Source organism: Cavia porcellus, unplaced genomic scaffold (genome assembly GCF_034190915.1).
Source record: "Cavia porcellus strain 051 isolate PalLab524CR breed Dunkin Hartley unplaced genomic scaffold, mCavPor4.1 scaffold_1, whole genome shotgun sequence".
Lineage (NCBI taxonomy): Eukaryota > Metazoa > Chordata > Mammalia > Rodentia > Caviidae > Cavia > Cavia porcellus.
In genome coordinates, this window is record NW_026947484.1 from 130174313 (window position 1) to 130197329 (window position 23017).

A 23017-nucleotide genomic window follows, 5' to 3' on the forward strand; every position below is an offset into this window, starting at 1 on the left:
TAAACTCTGAAGACTATATGTATCTATACATCTTTTTTTTGCTGGTATATGTTCCAAGCCTTAAACAAGGTCTATGGCAATAACCTCAGAGAATGGAACAGTTAAAGTTAATTAAACTGAATGAACTAAGGGAGATCTCACAGCCAAAAATGGCAATTAAGTAGAAGTGGGTGAAAAGAGGAGAAACAAAAATTACTAGGCCGAGAAAGATTTCTAGCCAACAGAATTTAGGAAACTGTGGGCAAACCAAGATGGCTTCCAGCACTTGCCGCCACACTCAATATGGCGACCAGAGAAAATATTTGAAGGAAATCTCGCGAGAAGTGTATGACGGATACTGTCCGGGAATTGAGCTGGGGGTGTGGAGCAGCCAAGATGGAGCCGGTAGCCGGTGGTTTGGGCCCGCTGATTGTGAATAACAAGCAACCGCAGCCGCCGCCACCTCCCCCGCCAGCAGCAGCGCAACCGCCAGCAGGGGCACCGCGGGCCGGCGGGGGCCTTCTACCCGGGGGCAAAGCCCGAGAGTTCAACCGCAATCAGCGCAAAGACTCGGAGGTCAGGAGCTTCGGGGGGCGAGGCTGGCATCCAGCGGGCGGTGGCGGGGTCCTTGCCCCTGGCCTCTTCAGGGCCAAGCTGGGTTTCTCGGAGGGCTTGCAGGGCCAGGCTAGGGAGCTGTCACTTTACGAAGAAGGGAGCAGCAAGAGTAGCTGGCAGCTGCGGGAGCCGGGAATGTGAAGCGCGGAGGCACGCCGCCCGCCAGAAGGTGCAGGAGCTCGGGATCCCGGCTTACTCCCCCGGCCCGGCTGTGGGCGTGGCCGCGGGCCCGGCTCTGGGGTGAAGAGGCCTCGGTCTGAGTGCGCCCCCAGCTCCTGGTCATCTCGGCCAGTGGGTCCTGGCGTACGTCAGACTACACACAGCTTGTAGTCAGGGCAGGGACAGCCCAGCGTTCAGTAGCCAGACAGCTAATCTGTAATTACTGCTGCTACTACTAGTGCTTAGCAGACGGAGGTTGAGATAATAGCAGGGGTAACATGCCGGCTTCCTGGGATCTTAGCCAGTGTAGGCTCAGACTAGGGGCAGACAGTGCCTGGTGGTTGGTGTGCATAGTGTGACTGATGCCGATCTGATGTTAAAGATCAGAAATAACACATTTTAAAAACGCTCGAGGGCGCGGGGTTCCTTTTCAAGAGTGAGCTGTGCCTCTCCTTCCGGAGACACCATAGTCGGGAGCTGACTATTCACCTCACCCAGAATTAAAATTCCTCCCACTGCTTCCCTTTGCAGAATTCATGAATGAAGACACACACGACGCAACATTTTCGGGCGTCTTAATCAGCACGTTCCTAGAGCACTTACTATGGTCTACACCTGAGACAACTCCCAGGGGCATCTGAATCCCCAGTCAGGCTATTAGTAATGAGGGAATTTCTCATTGTCCAAGCATGATGTCTGAGCTTACACCAAAGAATGGTGATACTATCTTTAGATCTGTGAAATCAGACCCTCTCAAACATCTGATGTTTGGGCACCCATTCTTTGTGAAAAATGGGCAAGTCTATAATAGAAATAATGAGGTTGAAGAAAATATTTTGTTTTGTTTTGTTGAGATAGAGGTTTTTTGTTTTGTTTTGTTTTTTGTTGTTGTTGTTGTTGTTTTTATACTAGGAATTGAACTCACCACCTCACACTTGCCAGGCAGGTGAGACAGAGTTTTGTCGTGTAATTCAGTCTGCCCTCCAACTCCCAGCAATTCTACCTCAACCACACAAGTCACACAAGTGTTGGGATTACAGGTGTGTACCACCTCCCGTGGCTTGAAGCAGATTTTTGAAAAGGTTTTTAAAAATCAATCTTTCAAGTTTCCTTGTGTAATGAGATAATGAGACATCATTGGTGACCACTCAATAATTTTTTCAAGTGTAGAGGGCTGTGAAAGTGGTGAAGGTCAACCCACCAGCATCTATCTATCTATCTGTCTCATCTGATCTGTCTCGGTGGTATTGAAGATTGAACCCAGAGGATCGTGATTGCTCTACCACTGGGCCTCCAACCCATGTTTTAAAGAATAGTTTTAAGTAACTATTTAATGAACTATATTTATTCATTTATTATTATTTTGTGTTTTATACTAGGCATAGAAACAATAGCCTCATGCATTCTAGGCAGGCACTCTCCCCTTTAGCTATTACACTCTCAGCCCTATTGTACATTTTAATTTTTTTCTGCTCTTTAATTCCAACATAGATCTAGCACATGGAAACCAATCAAATAGATCTGGCAACATATCTAAATCTATTACTTAGAGATGCTGATGCTACACTCCAATTGTAGCTAAAATCAGTAGTCTGGGAAGCCAAATAACTGGAGGACAAGGAGGCTAACATCTAATAAGAAACCACTGTGTGCTACATAATTTTGAGTAGTCCTTAAAAACACTCAAGTTAGATTTTTTTTCAGTTACATGGCATAAAGAAACTGATACTTAGTAACTTGTGAGAGTATACACTGTTAACTATGAATAGACCAGAATTCTTATTTAAAGGTATGGTGTTGTCTTCCTAATTAGATATTAATATTTATTATTATTATTTTTGCAGTGCTGGAGATTGAACCTAGGGTCTTATGCATACTAGCCAGGTACTCTACCACTGAGCAATCCCCTGTTCCCCCAAGTACATTTTATTAAGCCTAAGGCTTTTGCCTGTTTTGTCTTGCCTCTTCACTCTTGTTTCTTTAGTGTTTCTAATACAAAGTTTTCAAGATGGCATATTCTCATTAATCACCTAATCTCAGCAGTAAAAATACCCCTTGTTTCATTCTCTCCTGTATGTGGGAGGTAAGCCAGTCTGTTCTATCTCTGCCTTCTCTTGAAAATTGAGATGCTGCAGGAAGATGGAGGGTTTTGGTACTCATTTTGTCCTCAGCTTTTGATAGCTCACTAGACAGAAGAAGTGAAGCTTCTGGATTTTTAGTACTGTACAGAATGATCATTCACTCTACAAAAGAGAAACTTTGTGTTCATTTATACAATAAGTATATATTTAGATATAAACCATACACTTTATTCATTCATTCATGCCAAGAACTGTGCTGAATATTGTAGAGTGAAACAAAGTTCCAACTCTCAAGGAACTTGCAGTCACCTAAAGAGATGGACATTAAACTAATATAGTCATAGCTTAATTCTCATTTTAACTCAAAAATTTTGACCAGGTGCTCAGTGTTTGGCATGCAACATGCAAACTAGAAAGTGTTGGTTTTTATTGTCTTTTGACTTGCTGTCTTTCATGGCTTACCTTTTATTGAGTAATACCACTCAGTATGCACTGTAAACATGCCAGTATAATTTTAAGTGCTTTGAAGGCAAAATACAAGGTGCTCTGAGAGGGCTTACTAGGGAGACCTGAGCTAGTCCAAAAGACATAATAGAATTATGAAACATAAAAAAGTATAGGCAGTGATGTCCTTTAAGATGACAGTGTCTCTTAATGCATGTGTTTTTTTCTTTGAGAACCACTTACGATCATTTGTATAAAGCTTTCTACTTTAATCATCAGGGCTATTCCGAATCTCCAGACCTTGAGTTTGAATATGCTGACACCGACAAGTGGGCTGCAGAGCTCTCAGGTAAACCATAGGCCTTAATGTATTTTGAGGGTAGTTTTCTATTTTCAATAATTATTAAGATTAATAATGGGTATAATTTTGGTGAGTTTTTTGCTTTTTTTTTTTTTTTTTTTTGTTAGACCTATCATATATATATAAAAGACGCATTAGTTGTTTGACTCAGGCCATGGATCTCTCATAACTTCAGGTCATTCTTTACATCTATGAAGTGTCTTGTCACCTAAATTTATTAGGATCGAGTCCCAATGTGACACAGTTAGTGAGGCTCCTTGATCATATATCATACCCTGACAGTGGTCTCTCTTAGGACAGTGGGTCAGGAGAGATGTTAACAAATGCAGTTGTATCTGTGCACATCTTTTGTTGCCACTATTTGTGTGTAACGTGAGGTCCATGATCTGCTTTTCTAGCCCCAATGATGTAGGTCCTACTCAGAAGGTGGCACAGGGCCATGATCAGTGTCTGGCATGGCTTGGTGGGATACATGCACATCAGAATGGAGGTGCCTGGGTTTATGCTCCACTGGCACTCTAGTTATTACATACAAGGCAGGGCAGCAGTCTCTCTATGTCTCTTGTGCACATCAGAGCACTGATACCTCTTTAGTAGTTAGAGAACATAGTCCAGACATCCCTGTGACTCAGGGATAGAATTGAGACTGAAAGTAAATGTCTTACTTTCTCTGCCATATGTGATATTTGGTGTAAAATGTGGATAGGGAGCTGATGGTGATGCGACTTTGTTCTTGACAGAGCTTTACAGTTACACAGAAGGACCGGAATTCCTGATCAATAGAAAATGTTTTGAGGAGGACTTCCGGATACATGGTAAGATAATTGCTCCCATTTCATAGTTCCCTTTACCCTGTATCAGGAAAGCTTCAAGGTTTCGTTTAGTCATCTCAATGACTAAAGTCATCCTGGAACAGCACAAGAAATCTGCTGAACCATGGTTACTCAAGGCTAGATATGAGTAGAGTGGGCATTGTAAGTTTTTTGGTAGTGACTTTGTAGGAAATTTAAATTTGTAAGACAGAAGGAAATTGTTTTTCTGGTTTCCTGAATTTGGAGTATTAACACTGAGTTCGTTCTGTTGTGAGAATTTTGTGGGCTCTCCTATCAGTGCTCTCTTGCCCTATAGTTATAGACAAGAAGTGGACTGAACTGGATACCAACCAACACCGTACCCATGCCATGAGGCTCCTGGATGGCTTGGAAGTCACTGCCAGGGAGAAGAGACTCAAGGTGGCCCGAGCAATTCTCTATGTTGCCCAAGGTACCATGTGGACCTCCTCAGGGACCTGTGGCACTTCTTCCAGTGACCTTATCCTTTCATATGTGTGCAAAGCTTGGTAAGCTGTGTGCTATGTTTGCAGGCACCTTTGGGGAGTGCAGCTCAGAGGCAGAGGTGCAATTCTGGATGCGCTACAACGTCTTTCTGCTGCTGGAGGTGGGCACGTTCAATGCTTTGGTGGATCTTCTGAACATGGAAATAGAGTGAGCACTTCTGAGGGGTTCAGGAGGGAAGGGAAGGTGGGGATGAGAAGGGAATCAGAATTTACAGAACTAACTGGCTTCGAGAGGGGTAAAATAGACCACCTGGGCTGAAGGTCTGGTCCCAGGCTTTGTTACTGTCACCTGGGAATACACATAGGGAAGTGCTTGCTGTACATCATAAAGTCTAATAGGGATTAAGGACAGTCTCTGGAGCTCCCTGATGCTGGTCCTGCTCAGACCCAGGCATACTTAGAAGAAGGTTTCTCATTTTAACCTCCTTTTGAAACCTGAAAAATCCTTTGTGTTTGCCCTTTACTTTCATCTTTAGCAGGAAACCAGACAAAATCTGACACTTGGGCTCAACCAAAGCCTGCTGTAGCCTTTGTCACCACTGTTCCCTTGTCTGTTGGACAGGTCAGTTGCTGCCCATCTGAGGATACAATTATCAATAATAATGGCTAAGAATACTCATTGAGGGCTACATATCCCAGGCATTGTTAATCCATTCCATGGATTAATACATGTTAACAGAATATATCATCTCAATTTTATAGATGAGGAAGCTGAAACCTACGGTTATTGAGTTCCTTGCCCAAGTTCACTTAGCTAATAAGTGCTAGAGCCAGGATTCAAATCTTGGCAGTCACATCTAGGACTTGAATTCCTAGCCACATTGCCCTCTGGCCTCTTGTGCAGTCTCAGCATATGTCCTAGCACAGTGTTCCTCGTTAGGGAGTACTTGTCAGGGCAACACTTATGTGCCTTGCTGGGTGACTCCGAAATCTCTCCTGCAGCAACAGTGCCGCATGCAGCAGTGCAGTGAGGAAGCCTGCCATCTCCCTGGCTGACAGCACAGACCTGAGGTGAGGCGAGTGTCATGCCAGAGAATGAGCTCAGGGAAGGGCATGGGAGGGTATCTTTGGATTTCCTGGGTGTGTGTGCCTTGCTTCTGCAAACTAATCTGCAGGGCTCAGTGAGTGATCATGATCAGTGGGCCCTGCTGAGGTCTATCTGGGAGGAAAATACAGAGTCAAGGCCAGCTGTGGATGGGAGGCTCATACTGCTGCTAAGAACTTGATTGTGGGATATTTTATACTAGGACAAAACAAAGGGTCTTGCTCCATGGGTTCCCACCTTCTCGCATGCACAGCTTGATCCCTGTCTTCATTAGGTTAGGCCTGACAACTTCATGTCTCATGCATGAGTAAGAAGTAACAGTAACTGCTAAACAATATGAATATCTTTCATTTTTGTGGAAATGTGTTCCTTTTTGTGAATTTGAAAGTTTTTCAGACTGGGTATTTGTGGTGGTTTCTACTGCAGTTAGGATCCCTGGTGTTGCCTCCCAGATTCTACTCCATTTAGATGTAACTTTGCCCTTGTTCTGATTATGATCCAGTCTTGTTTTGACTCCCCCACTCCTCTTTCTGTTTTTTCTTCTCTAGGGAACTTAGGACAGTGACATCTTTTGGCCATCCTTGTTCATATTTATTCATTTTCCAACCATTTTTTTAAGTACTTACTTTGAGTAAGCACTTTATTAGACATTGCAAATGCAAAACAGTATTAGTCCCAGACAGAGTGACCTAAAGCAATGAAGGGAAATATTAGGGTCAGGTCTCAGCATTCCTTTGCTTTGTGGAACTTTCAGATTGTTGTTTCTCAGTTTGTCTGTTACAGCCTCTTCCAGCTTTCCAAGCTGTTCTTTGGTATAGGCTTTCTTCATGTTACTTGGAATATGAGGAAGCCAGGGTTGTCCCTGGATTCCCCCATCTTATGTCATTGTAAGCTGGCTCTTGTGCTCAGGGTTCTGCTCAACATCATGTACCTGATTGTGGAGACTATTCACCAGGAGTGTGAGGGCGACAAAGCTGAGTGGAGAACGATGCGACAGACCTTCAGAGCTGAGCTGGGTAGGAACCCTGGGGAACTTTTCTTGAGGCCCTGCCTGGGACCTGATGTGGGGACTCTGGAAGAATTCTGTCCCTGCTTATGGTCATGATGCTTTGGGTCATCTCCAGGTTCTCCACTGTACAACAACGAGCCATTTGCCATCATGCTGTTTGGGATGGTGACCAAATTTTGCAGCGGCCATGCACCCCACTTCCCCATGAAGAAGGTCCTCTTGCTACTTTGGAAGACAGTATTGGTGAGCTCCTCTTTGCAGGGACTCAAGTGGTAGGGGCAGGGAAAGTGGGAGACTTCCTTGTGTCGTCAACTGCAGATTGGCAGTACTTGGGAAAATTAATTACATCTATGCTGAACATGTTTTGATCATTATTCCCTAAACATACAATCTAATAAGAATTTATATAGCTTTTACATCACGATAGGTATTATAAGTAATCTAGAGGTGATTTAAAGTATATAAGAAGATATATACAAAGTTATATGCAAATAGTGTACCACTTTGTATTACGGACTTGGTATTTGCTCTAGGGAAGAGTGAGGGAGGGCCCGGGAACCAATTCCCTATGGCTAATAGGAGATAGGTGAATGTCATTTGAATCTTGAACTATATGAATATATAATTGCTTTGATTTTTAAAAAAGATTATTACAAAGCTCCTGAAAGTAGGTAACAAAGGAAATGTCATATTAGTTCGTGGTAGCCAAAGAGGACTTGGCCACGTAGTCACAATAGATTGGTTCCTTGCCTTGTGCCCTCTCCAGGCTGTTTTCGCAGTCATAGAAGAGCTTTACCCACAGACAAAGTGTCTCTCAGGAAGAAGCTTAGCGTTTGTAAAATAACCTGAGGCAGAGTCAGAGCTGGTGTAATTGGGACCCCTTGGCCAAGTGTCATTTGAAGGAAGAGGCAAAAGTAGACTCTGAGCTAGCCTCCATTTTCCTCAAGGTATGGTATGGTACTGAGTCTGATTCCATCTGGGAGGAAATGAGTACTAGGGTGACTGTTAAGTACACTTGCCTTGACGGACTGTTAGCAGCCCAGCCAAGGCCAAACCAGGAGTCCTTTCATCAAGGACACTGCTCTCACGGAGCTCTCCCCTTTCTTTCAGAAAGGGCTAACTCTGCATTCAGAACTCAGTGGGTGTAGGGCCACTAAAGAGTCGTACCCGCCAGATATCCTGCTAGTTCCTCAACAAGCCTCACTGAAGCCAGAGATGAAAGCTGAGTTGCTCAGGGTCGGTGACATTAAGCAACTTCAAATGACCACACAGTGCTGGAGTTTGAGCTTTTAGGGAAGTGTTTAGATGAACCTTTTGTTACGGTCTTTTTAGACAAGAACTCACTATGCACTTTAGGCTGGCCTTGAACTTACTTTTTAGCTCAGGATGGCCTCCAACTCACAGCAATCCGCCTGCCTCAGTCTTCTGAGTGCTGAGATTACAAGGTGTATGCCACCCTGCCTGGCTTGTTTTTTTGTTTTGTTTTGTTTTTGTTGTTTTTTAAAGTAATGTGACTCTGAAAGACTGGCATGTGTAAACTTTTGAAGCACAATTCTGCTGACATCTAAGAATTAGAGGGGCATATTATCTGGTTTGCTTTAAAAAAAAAAAACCTAAAGAGTATGTAACTGGATGTGGTGGTATACATTTGTGATCCCAGCACACAGAAAGTTGAGGCAGGAGGATCACCACAAGTTCAAGGCTAGCCTGGGCTACATACTAAGGTCAGGGCCAGCCTGAACTACATAGTGAGACCTTATCTCAAAAAGGCAAAAATAAATAAAAAGTGTGTCATATGTACAGAATTAAGGGTATCTGTGTACTGGGTTCTACCAATTGGTATTTAATTCTGTCTTTGTTTTTCTTTCCTTTCCCTTGCCAAGATCAATGAATTCTGCTTTAGGTGGATTTAGTTCTTTTTTTAGAGGGTGTGTGGGTATTGATGTGTCAGGATGCTTTGGAACCTGATGCCATGATCAGGGACTAGCCAATATGGCCAAGGTGACCCTAGCTCTGCACCCCCATCTGATGCAGTGCACACTTGGTGGCTTTGAGGAGCTGCAGAGTATGAAGGCTGAGAAACGCGCCCTCTTGGGCCTTCCTCCACTGCCCGAGGACAGCATCAAAGTGATCCGCAACATGAGGGCTGCCTCACCACCAGCGTCAGCGTCAGACCTGATTGAGCAGCAGCAGAAACGGGGCCGCCGAGAGCACAAGGTAAGACGACAGAGGGCCCACAAAGTGCAACTCGTAGCAGCGTGTGGAGGAGCAAAGTGCTGTAAATGGCTCTGAGGAGCTGCTCAGAATGAGTGCCTCCACAGCACAGCTGCTTCGTCCCAGCTGGGTCCTGGTTAGCGTGTTCTCGGCACCTGGCATTTTTGAGCTGCTAGAATAAGAAATATTTTGCCATTTGGTCCCAATCTTGGACCCTCTGGGTTCTCCATGGTTATTGGCTCTCAGTTCAGCACCTTTTTGTTCTCTTTCCCTTCTGTGTCTATCAACCAGCTCTGACAGTCTAATTTACTTTTCCTCTGTATTTAGGCTCTGATAAAGCAGGATAACTTAGATGCCTTCAATGAGCGAGATCCCTACAAGGCTGATGACTCTCGAGAAGAGGAAGAAGAGAGTGATGATGACAACAGTTTGGAGGGGGAAACATTCCCCCTTGAGCGTGATGAGGTGATGCCTCCCCCTCTACAGCATCCCCAAACTGACAGGCTCACCTGCCCAAAAGGTCTTCCGTGGGCTCCCAAAGTCAGGTAAGTCTCAGACTTCCAGAAACTCTTGGCATTTGAAGCCAGAGCCCTCATACCCCCCTGCCCCCAACAGCATCTGGACTGATTTAGGGTCAGGCTGACCTTGGCTCTGGAACAAGTTTCTCTTAAAGTACCCTATGCTATCTCAGGGTCATTCAGGAAACTGGCTTTGGTGATCTCACATGAAGTGGTCCTTATACAGCTTTTTTATTTTTATTTATTATTATTTTTAAAAAATTTTTTTATTTTAAAAAGATAAAGCCAAAATAAAACAGATAAAACCAATCAAAACAAATCAGTGTAAATGACACAGCAGTTCAAAACAATATGAAATCAGCAATAGTTGCATAATGCCTCTTGTCTTCAAAATAGCTGCAGATACCTTCAAACATAGTGAAAATCAAGCAGAACAGAACAGAATAGAAACAAGAGAAACAAAACAATGAATGCAATAAAGGACTTCAAAAGAAGACAGTAGTAAATCCAAAATGGCTACCATAATATGCCTTGTCATCCTTGAAATAGCTGCTCTTGCCATCGGATATAACAAAATCAAAACAAAACAGAACAAAACCCAACCTAACAAAAGAATGAAAATGATACAGGACTTCAAAACAAGATAATAGGGAATTAACAATGGCTACCACCCTCAGAAGGAGATCCCACCCCCTAGATGCCACACTGCATACTACCGCTATCCTCTGAACAGATGATCAGCCCAATGGCCCTAGACCTGCAAGGTCAGTGAAACACCAAAACACCACAAAGCATCAAATTGCAGTGCACCTCAATAGCTGTTGTTGCAGCCTGTGTTTCTCCAGATCAGCTGGGCGCTTAACAGGGTTGCGGGAGTGATGGGCTCTTCTTGTTTGCTAGCCCGCGTGTCATAAGGAGCTGGGGTCTGGCTGTCCCCCTGCCAGTGGTGGGCTGCACGTGGTACTGGTTCGAAGGGAGGGCTTGCTTCTTGGCAAGGCCTTGTCCCCTCCCTGGCGGTGGCCCATGCATGGCGCTTGTTTGCAGGGAGGGCTTGTGTTTTCGTCCCTTATGTGGCTTTTGAATTAGTAACCTGAGTTTGGTCAGACTTGCTAGTGAAGGAGGATAGAGAAAAAAATAGAAAAGAGATTTTAGGCAAAGCTATTTCCACCCAGCTTGGGGGTAAATGGGATATGGTAGTTTTGTTTGCAGTAGTGGGGATCAAACCCAGACCCTTGACCAAGAGACTACTTATTACATAATGGATTTTAGTGGAAAAGCAATAGATGAAGAATTTCTTTAGAAGCATAGTTAAGAGGCTTAAGATACATGTGTCAGTTGATGGATGAGAATATCTTTTTTAATGAGTAGCAACCTAGGAAATACAGAAGATGAGCATGTGAAAAGATATAAAATAACTAGGGCTAGGGATTTAGCTTTGTGGCACAGTGCCTGCCTGGCAAGCACAAGGTCGTGAGTTTGATCCCTGGTACCAAAACAAAAAAAACCAAAAAGATATAAAATAACTTTCTTGATCCAGGTAATCCTTAGTCCTCAGTGTTATGTGAAAGGAATACAGAACATGTCATCAAAAAATGTAAGGGATGCCATTTATTTGTGACAGAAATAGGTGGTCCATGAAAACCCATCAGTTTATTGCTTTCAGTGTTTAAAAATGCTAAATATTTAAGAGAATCTATTGACAGACATAATCCGAAAAAGGTATGCTTTTAAGTTTGTTATATCACCTTAATTTTTTGGGTAAACTACTTACACATAATACATTTCAAGTTGTGTTATTTATTTATTTTTTGAGACAGTGTCTCCTGTAGTCCACACTGGCCTCAAATTTGTGATCCTTCTGCCTTAGCCTCCTGAGTACTGAGATTACAGGCATGTCCCACTGCCCCATGGTGTTTTCAAGTTATTGATCTAACAAAATGAAGAACATCAAAATTATCTGAAAATTTCAGAGGGGTTTTTTTTCCTTTTTGTCAAAAAGAGAGAAACAGTTGTGGGAGAGATTTTTCCTTTCCCTGGCTTCACAATTTCTGGATGTTCTATGTTTTGATTAACTGAGACACCTCGAAATAGCATTTTATAAAACTTTCCCCTTGCTTCCTTTTGCAGAGAGAAAGACATTGAGATGTTCCTTGAGTCCAGTCGCAGCAAATTCATAGGTTACACTTTAGGCAGGTGAGTGTGATCTGAGTTCCTTTGAGTTCACTGTCCTGGCCTTTGGTGTGTGAGGCCTTGGGGAAATCCATGTCAAGGCTCAGAACAAGGCTTTCTTTATTCTCTAGTGACACAAATACTGTGGTCGGACTGCCCAGGCCAATCCACGAAAGCATCAAGACTCTAAAACAGGTAAATGACTTTTGGCCTCATTTGGTCCCAGGTGAATAGTAAAGTGAATCTGAGGGAGAATCCTTTTAGGACTTGTCTGATGTTTTCATTTAGTACTGACTGAGGTGTGTTATATAACCGGCCAGGCATTGGAATATTAAGAGGTCCAATAAATAGCCTTCACCTTTACTTCGCACACATTTTAAGACAGTTGGGGTAGAGGAGTAGGCAGATGAATATTGCATGGCCAGCTTGTTTTTCTTTTAATCGGTACCGGGGGTCGAACTCACGACCGCCTGCTTGCAAGGCAGGTGCTTATGCCACTGAACTAAATCCCCAGCCCCTCATGGCCAGCTTTTTAACCTGTTTCAAAGGCAGTTTCCCACTTAGAAAAATATCTGGGGCCTAGAAGTTTAGTTGGGGATTTTTGTGGTGACTCGGTCCTCTTTCAAAACACTACATATATATATATATATATATATAAAGAAAAATGAGTAGGTCTTCGCTAGGGTACAGAAGGTATCAGAGAATGAAAGATGTTTTTCCAGCACCTCCTTTCCCATCTCTCTCTCCAGCACAAGTACACGTCAATTGCAGAGGTCCAGGCACAGATGGAGGAGGAATACCTTCGCTCTCCTCTCTCGGGGGTGAGTTGGGGGCCTTTACCCAATGGAAAACCCTGTTATTCCCAGACTCTGCTTCAGACCCTCTCAGCCCATTGCCTGTGAATCCCAGCTCACCAATCAGTGGCAGCAGCTTGGGCATCTAACTAGATCTTTCTGTGTTTCTCTGCCTGTATGGTAGGAATAATAACAGAAACTTCTTTTGGGTTGTAATAAGGATTAACTTAGTTACTATAAGTAACACATCTGGCACATTGTATGTGTTCAGTATGCATCATTGTCATCAACATCATTCTTTACATAGATGGCTGGTTTCTGTGTTTATACCCATTGTGTTTAAAGGGAGAAGAGGAAGTTGAGCAGGTCCCTGCAGAAACCCTCTACCAAGGCTTGCTTCCCAGCCTGCCTCAGTACATGGTGAGTGCTCTGTGTCCAAGACCCCTCTTCATGGCCATCAGTAGGAACCTGTAGTAGGGAGCTCTCCCCACGACACCAGTCAGTCTCCACCACCTATGATTCTTCTGCCACCTTAGGAACTATAGGAGCACTGTTTCTCAGGGTTTTGTTGGTCCTGTTCCCTCTCATGTATGTGTCTGTGTGGTCTGCTTTTTCCAGATTGCCCTCCTGAAGATCCTGCTGGCTGCAGCTCCCACCTCGAAAGCCAAAACAGACTCAATCAATATCCTAGCAGATGTTCTACCTGAAGAGATGCCGTGAGTATCATTCCTATGAATGTAGCAGGTCAGGTTAGAGAGAAAGGGCAAATGTTTTCTCAGGTTGGTTTCTTTTATGTGCCAAGTTCTCTGCAGGTTAAGTTTAAGGTAAGAAAACAAACAAACAAAAAACTACTGAATTCGTTTGTTTCACTGATTAAAATGATAGCTTTAGTCCAGTTGGCCACTGAATGAATTCCTAAGTGAATAGAAGAATTCATTTCTCCTTTGTAAAACAAATGCGGCAGCAGCATTAGACATTTTCCAGGACCATCTTCTGAAGTCATGGTATTGGGACACCCAAGATGGTCAGGTTAGTTTGTGTGCAACTTCTCAATCACAGTTGAACCTGTACTAGTATGGCACTTCCCTGTTGCCCAGTGAACTGGCAGGCAGAACCTTGGCAAATATCTTAGGGGATAGCTTAAAGCCCTTGGGAGTCCTTCCTCCCAATACTGACCTTGTCTCTTTGATATGAGAGTGAAAACCCAGGCCACCACCTGATCTCCTGCCTGGCTGCAAGTACTGGTTAGCTCTGGCTGTGGCCTGGATCTGACAGTGATGGCCAAGTGTAAGGGAGGAGGCTGGGACGATAAGAGGATCACTGAATACTAGGCCTTGATTATCCTACGGAAAAATGTCCGTGTCAAATGTAATTTTATATATCCAGTAACACAAAACTTCTCAATGTATAGTACTGGTATTCCACTGGGAAACTCAGGTTAAATATGGTGACCAAAGCTTAGGGGAGATCTTGCAAAGAAGAAATTCATTTTTGTAGGAAAAGCAGAGAAAGAGGTTAAGAGAGTATTTGAGGTCATTATAAAGAAGAAATAGTTTGTACTAAGCTACATTGCCTAGGACAGTGATGGCAAACCTTTTACAGGTGAGTGCCCAAGCTGCAACACAAAACCTACCCACTTATCACAAGGTACTAGCACTGCAATTAAACTTGAATACTGTGGTTTTAGTTTAGTAAACAAAAACAAAACTTACACATTAACATCCTTGTCTTAAAAGAAAAACAAATAATACTCATGCCATAGGTTGGCCACCGTTGGCCTAGGGGGTGGGTGGGTGAAACCCTGGCATGTACCTCTTAAGATGTCCAATGTGTTGGGACCTTTATCCAGAGGGTTCATGAATGCATGTCTGCTGTGTAGCACCTAGAGTGCTACATGAGCTAGCAGCTCATCCATGTGCCTGTTTCCAGCACCACAGTGTTGCAGAGCATGAAGTTGGGAGTGGATGTGAACCGCCACAAAGAGGTCATTGTTAAGGCCATTTCTGCTGTGCTGCTGTTGCTACTCAAGCACTTTAAGTTGAACCACGTCTACCAGGTACCTACAGGTTGTTCCCTCCTGTCTGCTGCACCCAGCCCTTGAGCAGCTGCTTCTCTATCAGCCCATAAGAACAAGGCCTTGGCTATTGAACCCACTTAAACTCTACATGAATGTTCTAAGGCATTGGAAGAAAGAGGGTAAGGTCTCAATGAGTATGCTTTTTGTGTTGTTGTTTCTGTTGGTTTTAGTTTGAATACATGGCTCAGCACCTGGTATTTGCCAACTGCATCCCTTTGATCCTAAAGTTCTTCAATCAAAACATCATGTCCTATATCACCGCCAAGAACAGGTGATGGGGAATAGGGAACAGGAAGGGGTGGTTTGGCCAGATGGCAAGGCTCCCCGCTTGTCTCTTCCACCGAGTCCATTCAGTTAACATTGTTTCAGCACCCGTGAGCCAGCATTTAGGACTCAGTGATGATTAAGACAGGGTTCTTGCCTGTCGAAAAGCCATTGTGTCAGATTTTTAGTCTGGTAGGTCTAGTGGCAGGTGACTCATTCTGTGCCAGGGTAGAGACTCTCATCCAGTTTGGAGGCCCCAGTTTTTGGTTTGGTTCATTTTTTGGTACTGGGGATTGAAATTGGGGAGTGCTGAGTTACATCTCCAGCTGTTATTTTTTTTTAATTTTGATAAGAGTATCTCAGTGAGTTGTTTAATGTGATCAGGAACTTGCTGCGTCAGCCTGCTGAAGTGCTGGCATCACAGGCATGTGCTACCACCGTACTCAGCTGCACTGTTTTTGAGGAGACTGTCTAAAGAACTTGACATGTGTATGGCATAGCTCTGTCTTCTCTTATACACATTCATGCTCACACCTGCCTGTTGGCAGCTGCACTTGACAGTGCCTGCTCATTAGTGCCCACCACAGGATGAGCTGCCAGCCAGGTACCAACTCAAGTCGGAGTCAGCATAAATTAGTTGCCATGAGCCGTCTCTTACCTCAGCCCCAGATTTGTCTCAACCCCGTATAAAATTATGTAGACTGTTTTCCAGCCACAGAGGAACCATATAAATTTTCATGTAGTAGATATTTACAGCTGGGAAACTGGGACAGGGCAAACAAGGTAGGTTTCTACTTGTGCTCCAATGCATGATGGAGGAAAGTCAGGAGCCAACTTAGTTATGGCTGCTCCATCAGACCCAGGCGTTTGCTCATGGTAGGCCCCTGGGTTCTCTTGCCTCTTCAGCATCTCTGTTCTGGATTATCCGCATTGTGTGGTAAATGAGCTGCCAGAGCTGACTGCGGAGAGTCTGGTGAGTGGATGGGCTCTCCCAGCTGTCTCTTTGGCATGAAGTTTGCCTCCTGTAGGGATAGAGGTATCTTCTACAGAGGACAGCATTTTTGAAGTTACCAAAAGTACACAGAGGGGCAGGGGGAGGACCCTGTAGAGTAGGAAGATTTGAATATAGGGGACAATCAGGAAGCATGGTCCTAAGGGGTTGCTGACCCTCAGCTTGCCTAATAGGATTGCTTCCCTTTTCTCACGTGGGACTCTTAGAGCCACAGCCCAGGTTTTATGACCCATATTTCCTGCAGGAAATCTTGTGAACTCCACGCTCCCTCCAATCCCCCTGCCAGCTTCTAGGATATAGTTCTCCTGGGCAGCCCTGAAAGAGGGAGTTCCTGGTAGAGGCTTGGAAACCCAGCTATCTGATATATGTGCAGAGGGTTTTTTGGAACTGTTGAGCAACCTGCACCTGTGAAGGTTATGATTATTTCTGACTTTCCCTGGCAGGAAGCAGGTGATAACAATCAGTTTTGCTGGAGGAACCTCTTCTCTTGTATCAATCTGCTTCGGATCTTGAACAAGTTGACAAAATGGAAACATTCAAGGACAATGGTAAGTCAGTATCATCAGCAGACCTAAAATTGGTCACTCAGAGAGTATGACACCCCATACATGCACCTTCCCCTTCGTTCTAGGAACAGGGAGCCCTGGAGCAAGGGATTGCTGCTGCAGCTGTGTCCTTCCTATCAAAGATTTGCTGTAGCCACATCCTTGCATTTTAAGAACTGATTAAAAGTTCCTTGATGAGTTAAAGGAAAGCTAGAAAAGGTTTAGTTATACTTTAGAACAACCACACTCACAGACAAGCTTTTTCTATAGTCTCTTGGATGGTAACACAATCAGGGTCCTGGGAGTTTTGTTAACCCTTGGTCTGGGGATGCCTTTGAAGTGGGAAGGTCCATAAATTCTATGAAATTGTGTGTTGTGTGTACACACGGTAATGTTCTATTGAAGGAATACATAGCTTTTTTTCTTTCTTTTCTTTTCTTTTCTTTTTTTTTTTTTTTTTTTTGGTGCTGGGGATCGAACTCTTAGTTTTGCACTTGCCAGGCAGGTACTGTGCCACTGAGCCAAATCCCCGGCCCTGCGTAGCTTTCTTTAAGATTCCCAAGAATCTTTAGATTCTGTGATCCAAAGGATAACCAACCGCCCCGATTTGCCTAGACTTTCCCTGTATTAGCATGTAAAGACCATTGTGCCAGCAAGCCCCTGAGACTGAGGGAACCTGGAAACTGGCATAGCGTATCGCCCTGCCCATAACTCAGGTGGTATGTGTATTTATTCCTTATTCCTGTCCTTATCCTGAGATGCTCCCTGCCTTTCCCAGATGCTGGTAGTGTTCAAGTCAGCACCCATCTTGAAGCGGGCCCTCAAAGTGAAACAAGCCATGATGCAGCTCTATGTGTTAAAGCTACTCAAGGTGCAAACCAAGTACTTGGGGCGGCAGTGGCGCAAGAGCAACATGAAGACTATGTCTGCCATCTACCAGAAAGTGCGGCATCGGCTGAATGATGACTGGGCATATGGCAATGGTGAGGCCACCCACAAAGCAGGATGGGAGAGAGTGCCTATAGGGAAAGGTAACATGTTTGCCCTGAGCATTCCACTAGGGAACAGGAAGGATCCCAGCTCCTGCTGTTGTGGCATTGGGATGGTTGGGATGGGAGCTCTAGGAAAAACTCAGGGAAGCTACCCAGGTTCAGCATCTGAGGGCATCCCAGGTTACTGTCAGTCCCTCCCTCCCAAGCCATTCCATTTTTAGAAATTGTCACGACTTTACCCCTCTTCTCTTCTCTATCCCAACTACCTCTGAGTTGATATGAACTCATGGGGAGCTGTTGTAAGTCTGGGTTCCCAACTGTGTCTTTCTGCTTTGTCGCAGATCTTGATGCCCGGCCTTTCTGCTTTGTCGCAGATCTTGATGCCAGGCCTTGGGACTTCCAAGCAGAGGAATGTGCTCTCCGTGCCAACATTGAACGCTTCAATGCCCGGCGCTATGACCGGGCCCACAGCAACCCTGACTTCCTGCCAGTGGATAACTGCTTACAGAGTGTCCTGGGCCAACGGGTGGATCTTCCAGAGGATTTCCAGATGAACTATGACCTCTGGCTAGAAAGGGAGGTCTTCTCTAAGCCCATTTCTTGGGAAGAGCTGCTGCAGTGAGGCTTCCAGGCGGGAAACTTAGGCAGAAAGAAATGCTCTCATACCTAGGGACTTCCTGGTCATTGCTGCAGTGCTCCCATACCCCTCCAGGTGGCAGCACAACCCCATCCTGTCCTCCACAGCCAGCCCTGGGCCTGTGGGTGAGCCCATTTTGGCCTCTGATTGATTTCCAGCGTCCTACATAGAAACAGCCATCCCTCTGCTTGGGATCCACTCTTGTCCACTCCTCCCCTGCTCCCATCCTCCTGTGTTGGACATGGCTAGTTGCAGCTCATTTCACAGTCAGCCCAAAGCTGGGAAAAGCTGGACTGAGCTGGGTACCCCTTTTCATACATTTGAATTTCAGGTTCACACTGACTTTTCCCGAGTTACACAGCTCTGGCATGTCATCTTGCCAAGAAAGAGGATTAGGATTAGGACCAAGACCAGCCAGCTGGCTCTTGGTTGTACTTTGGGGTTTTATTCTGCTATCATTCCAGCCTGTTAAATGTCATCCAGAAGCAACAGCTCTGCAGCTCTTTAGTTTTGGATGAGATTGAGACAGGGAGAGAGGCTTCCCTTAACCAGGGGTGCCAGTTTCCTCTGGGTTTGCAAGGCCTTGTAAATATCTATATAAATCTGTGTGTGTGCTCTTGTGTCTTATTGAGATTTGTATGTGTTTGTGGGTTCTGTTTACATTAAAAGGAAGCAAAAACAATCCCTGTTTCTCTTGCCTTCAGGAAATAGGAATTCTGAAAATCTCCAGTTCTTAAAAGTTGTTTTTCTCCCCTGCATTGATAATGTTCCCCACTTGTCTTCTGCCCACTTCTACCCACTGTCTTCAGACTTGTGGGGAGAAGTGGAAAAGGTGATACCCAATGTCATCTCCCCACTTCCATCTGGGATTGCTTCAACCTGGTTCCAGTACTCTGGGTTGCTGGAGTGATATGTGGTCCTTCCTGTACCCTTGGGTTTGATGTACTTTTTTTTTTTGTCTTTTTGAGACGGGGTCTCGCTATGCAGTTCAGGCTGGCCTTGAGCTCACTTTGTAGCCCAGGCTGGTCTCGAACTCACAACAATCCTCCTGCCTCAGCCTCCTGAGTGCTGGGATTACAGGCGTGAGCCACCACGCCCGGTTGATGTACTTTTGTTAGTAGCCCCAGGTTTTTTGGAATCATGCCCTGGAGCTGGCCTTAACCAGTCATGTTTCAATGTGAGGCAGGTGGATGAGATTGAAGCAAGACTTGTGCTCAGAGCCAAGGAAATAGCCCATCAGGAGTCACCTTCATGTTGGGGCAGTGTTGAGAGCCCAGGAACCTTGTATGGCTAAGGGAGAAGCAAAACTTTTGATAGGTGTCAGTTTAAACCTAGAAACTACATTCACTCTCAGATGCCGGTCATCGCTGTCTTTACCTCCCACCACCTTCAAACTACTTCAGAGGATATTACTATTTTGGTGCTGGTAAAGAGGTATTCACTTTTCAGAATTGCTGTAAGATTCCTTATAGACAATGTATATAAGGTCTTAAGTCTTCACAGGGGTCTTGTCTGATAAAACATTCTTGGGGGAAAGTCCACTTATTGGTTCAGTGCTTGCCAGGGAACCACTCAGTGTCAGGACAGACTTGAATGCCAACATGATTAGGAGCAGCCAAGTGGAAGGAATAGGGAGCCCTTATGACTGATCAGCTCTTTCTCCCCAAAGTAATTTGTACAGGGAAGGCAGTTCAATACAGTTTTGTATGCATAATGATTTTTTTCCCAGGCCTAACAAGAAGTTGTATCTTGAGATTTCCATTTAGGGAAGATAGATCTTTTTACCTTCTTATTTCAGCAAGCATCTGGGTTGCTAAAATGGCCTGGCCTGAGGTTTCAGTCTCCTTCTATCTTTTCATTTCCCTTCTTTTCACTTCCCCCCTATCTCTTCTGAACTGTAGAAAAGAACACAGGCCATCAAACCTGGGTTAGTGAATCCTTTAACTATCAGTCCAGGTGGTGGCTTAGGGATGGAAGGCTTTTTACAGCCTCAAAGTGTATTAGGTGAGCCACTTAAACCTGGGTTTTATACAGAAATATCTTGGAGAAATGTCTTGTGATGGGTAGGATCCATGAAGGCTCTCTAAATGGCGGAAATACATAGAATGTTAACTATTGCTAACTTGGCTCAGGATTGTTGCTGCTTTATCTATTGAGGGATGGAAAGGCTTACCCTGAGGTTTGCGTCACCTTGAAAATAGGAATTGCCCCTTGTTAATATGGGGCAAAGTCTGCTAGACACCAACCTGGTATTAGGTATGATATGAGATTCTTGAAGGCACATTTTCTACAAAGTAGTCAGTATTGAATACTTACTATGTGCCAGCCACTGTTGTTAAGTACTTTATGTAAAATAACTTTTATAGTAACGCCCAAAGCAAATACCATTGCAACTCCTATATTGCAGATGAGAAAACTATAGTACAGAAAGAAAAAACTTGGCCAAGGTTATTACAAAAAGGGACTAAAGCCAGAGTCAAGTCCAGATCTTTGCAATATACATTGTTAGAACCTCTATTAATCATTGTTCCCCAGCATCACCTATGTACCCTTATGCTTATTTGTTCACCTTGGTACTTGCTCTAGCAGGGTCACTGGCACAGAAGATTCATGGCAAATGTCCCTTGCATTAGGCCTTGGCTGGACCACCAAAGCTTGGCCTCGGCCTAGTCCGTGGCTGGCCCTGAATATATACCCTCAAGGTCCCTGCTATTCCTCCCCTATTTATCCCAAGCCTCAATTTCTCTTCTGGTTCCAGAGAACTCCTGTATCAGCTGTCCCTGTCTTATCTATTGGGCGTGTCTCCTGGAGGCCACTTTCCTGTCTGTCCTCCAGTGAGCAGACTGCTCAGAGACACAATAGTTGTTTCCTTCATTTGACATTTGACACAGCCTCAGGCCACTCTTATAATACAACAGTTTAGCTAGAGCCCCGATTTACTCAGACTGACATTTAGTCTCTGAGGAACCTAGAGGTAATCAGGTGCTAGGCCTCAGTTGGGTTAGCTATGAACTTTGTTATAGCCCTATTTTGAAGACTGAATAAAGTCTAATGAATGCATATTTCGCTACAAGGCGCAATAATAAGCGGTAGAAATTGTTTGCATTGCTAGGTTCCCTCTGACTCTAACCTATAAATATTTACCCATTTTCTGTGTCTCCTAGAAGGGACCGGAACTCTTGGGCCTTTAAGTCCCCTATCGTAGCTCATTCCTCTGAATCCAGAGGCCTATGAGAAGAGACGACCACTCAGCCATGCATCCCTGCATCACACCTAGAGCCTGCTCTAGAACTAGGCCCTGTGCCAGGTTCCTGCCCTGAGTGTCTAGACGAATGGGACACCAGTTTCTCACCTCCCTTGAGGGTTCAGAAACAAACACCTCTAGGTTCCTGTGATCCTAGATAATGTCCCCTTCCCAGAGAACAGACTGGACTAGGGGAGCCCACAGTTCTTGAGTGGGAAGAGGGAGGCTCTGGCCTCAGTAACAAGGCCTCCAGGAACAGATGCGTATGCTCTTGTCTTCCTGGTACAAATGGGTAGGCTGAGCCAGTGGTGGAGGAGGTTGGGCAGGGGTAAAGTGGTTCTCCATCAGCTGTGTCAGGGGAGTAAATGGCTGCCTGGCTCCTGTGTGTGCTAGGCTCTGTTCCTGTCTAGTCTGAAGAGGGCCTGCACTTTGGGTTTGTAATTCAGGCTGATGTTAAGGTGACTAGAGGAAGAGAGGAAGGGGGATTGAATGCCTCTAATGAGATGCATTTCTACTGTTTGGCTGAAGGAGGAGGCCTGGACCCCCTGGCTAGGCCCTCCCAGCCTGCCTGACACAGTGATCAGGCTCCTGCCAGAACCAAATTTTAAGGCTTGAATTTTTGGCCGCCTCCTAGGGGCAGAGAAGAGCTCCAGCAAAGGGCAGACATCCTAGAACCTTCCCTAAAGGTGGGAATCCAGGTGAGGCCACTTCCCTTCAGTGTCCCAGGAGTAAATAGAGCCCAAACAGGCCCTAGGGAAATTATAGGGTCCAGGCTGAGGCCTCAGTTCACCTCTGGAGTGAGGCCAGGGTCAGGGACATCTAGAAATGGGGGCTGTGTCCTATGGGTGTAGAGGAGGAGGGGACATGGCTAATGGGAAGCAGGTGGAAGGGCTGCCTACCCCAGCTGGGGGACAGGCTGACTGGGATGGCCCAGTCAGTGGGAGGACCTGTCAGCTCATGATAGTCCCATGGAACGGGCTCTGGATACCCATTCATATTCATTATGTGTGAAGTGGGCGGTTGTAAAGTTAGCTTTCTCTTCATTTAGCTGTCACTGGACAGAAAAATATGAGCTGTGGGTGGATGACCCTGGATGGGAGCCAGTAGCCAGTCACTGGCCTCCCTGTGCCCCCCCTTTGCAGTTCTCCCAGCTCAGGCCCTCTCCTGGCCTCTGCCCATAGGCTCTGCCTGCCTCTACACTCTTGCTGCCTCGATCTCAGGCTCGAATTTATTTTCTTCTGTTTTTACCTCTTTGGCTTTTTTTGCTTGGACTTCCATATCCTTTCCTCTATTTTCTCTCCATCTTCTTCATTCTATGCCAAAAGAAGAATCTTGTTTTTCTTGACCATTGCCCTATCTCTGGCACAGAACAGTACCTGGCACAGAGCGGGATCTCAACACACGTTTGTGGAATAAACTAATCTTTCTCTGCTGCTCTCTGACTTTCACAGGACAGAAGGCCCTGAACTTTGCTGTCTACCCAGTGGGTGAAGAATCTTCGAGTACAGTGAGCCCTAGAGTT

At 45.0% G+C, this 23017-nt stretch overlaps 1 protein-coding gene across 2 annotated transcripts; it reads left to right on the forward strand.

The window, feature by feature from the left end:
- Nucleotides 1–337: 337 nt before the first annotated feature.
- On the forward strand, nucleotides 338–18933 carry Strip1 (striatin interacting protein 1). Of its 2 annotated transcripts, none has more exons than XM_005007861.4 (21): nucleotides 338–555; nucleotides 3558–3627; nucleotides 4380–4454; nucleotides 4768–4902; nucleotides 5003–5123; nucleotides 5918–5986; nucleotides 6930–7036; nucleotides 7145–7272; nucleotides 9064–9246; nucleotides 9571–9788; nucleotides 11889–11954; nucleotides 12062–12125; nucleotides 12680–12751; nucleotides 13070–13144; nucleotides 13343–13440; nucleotides 14654–14780; nucleotides 14972–15072; nucleotides 15972–16038; nucleotides 16521–16625; nucleotides 17401–17605; nucleotides 17956–18933. In XM_005007861.4, the coding sequence occupies exons 1-21, from the start codon at nucleotides 376–378 to the stop codon at nucleotides 18234–18236; spliced, it is 2547 nt and encodes an 848-aa protein (XP_005007918.1). In that variant the 5' UTR covers nucleotides 338–375; the 3' UTR covers nucleotides 18237–18933. The 2 variants fall into 2 exon arrangements, with proteins under 2 accessions (XP_005007918.1, XP_003479264.1); XM_003479216.5 differs by having other exon boundaries at nucleotides 339–555; nucleotides 17989–18933.
- Nucleotides 18934–23017: the final 4084 nt, after the last annotated feature.

What these genes read in the sequence shown, in the direction of transcription:
- Strip1 (XM_005007861.4), top strand. Translation starts at nt 376, where the DNA reads ATGGAGCCGGTAGCCGGTGGTTTGGGCCCGCTGATTGTGAATAACAAG. An exon ending in AATTCTCTATGTTGCCCAAG is followed by an intron (nt 4,903 to 5,002) that starts GTACCATGTGGA and finishes CTATGTTTGCAG; the next exon opens with GCACCTTTGGGGAGTGCAGC. An exon ending in GGGGCCGCCGAGAGCACAAG is followed by an intron (nt 9,247 to 9,570) that starts GTAAGACGACAG and finishes CTCTGTATTTAG; the next exon opens with GCTCTGATAAAGCAGGATAA.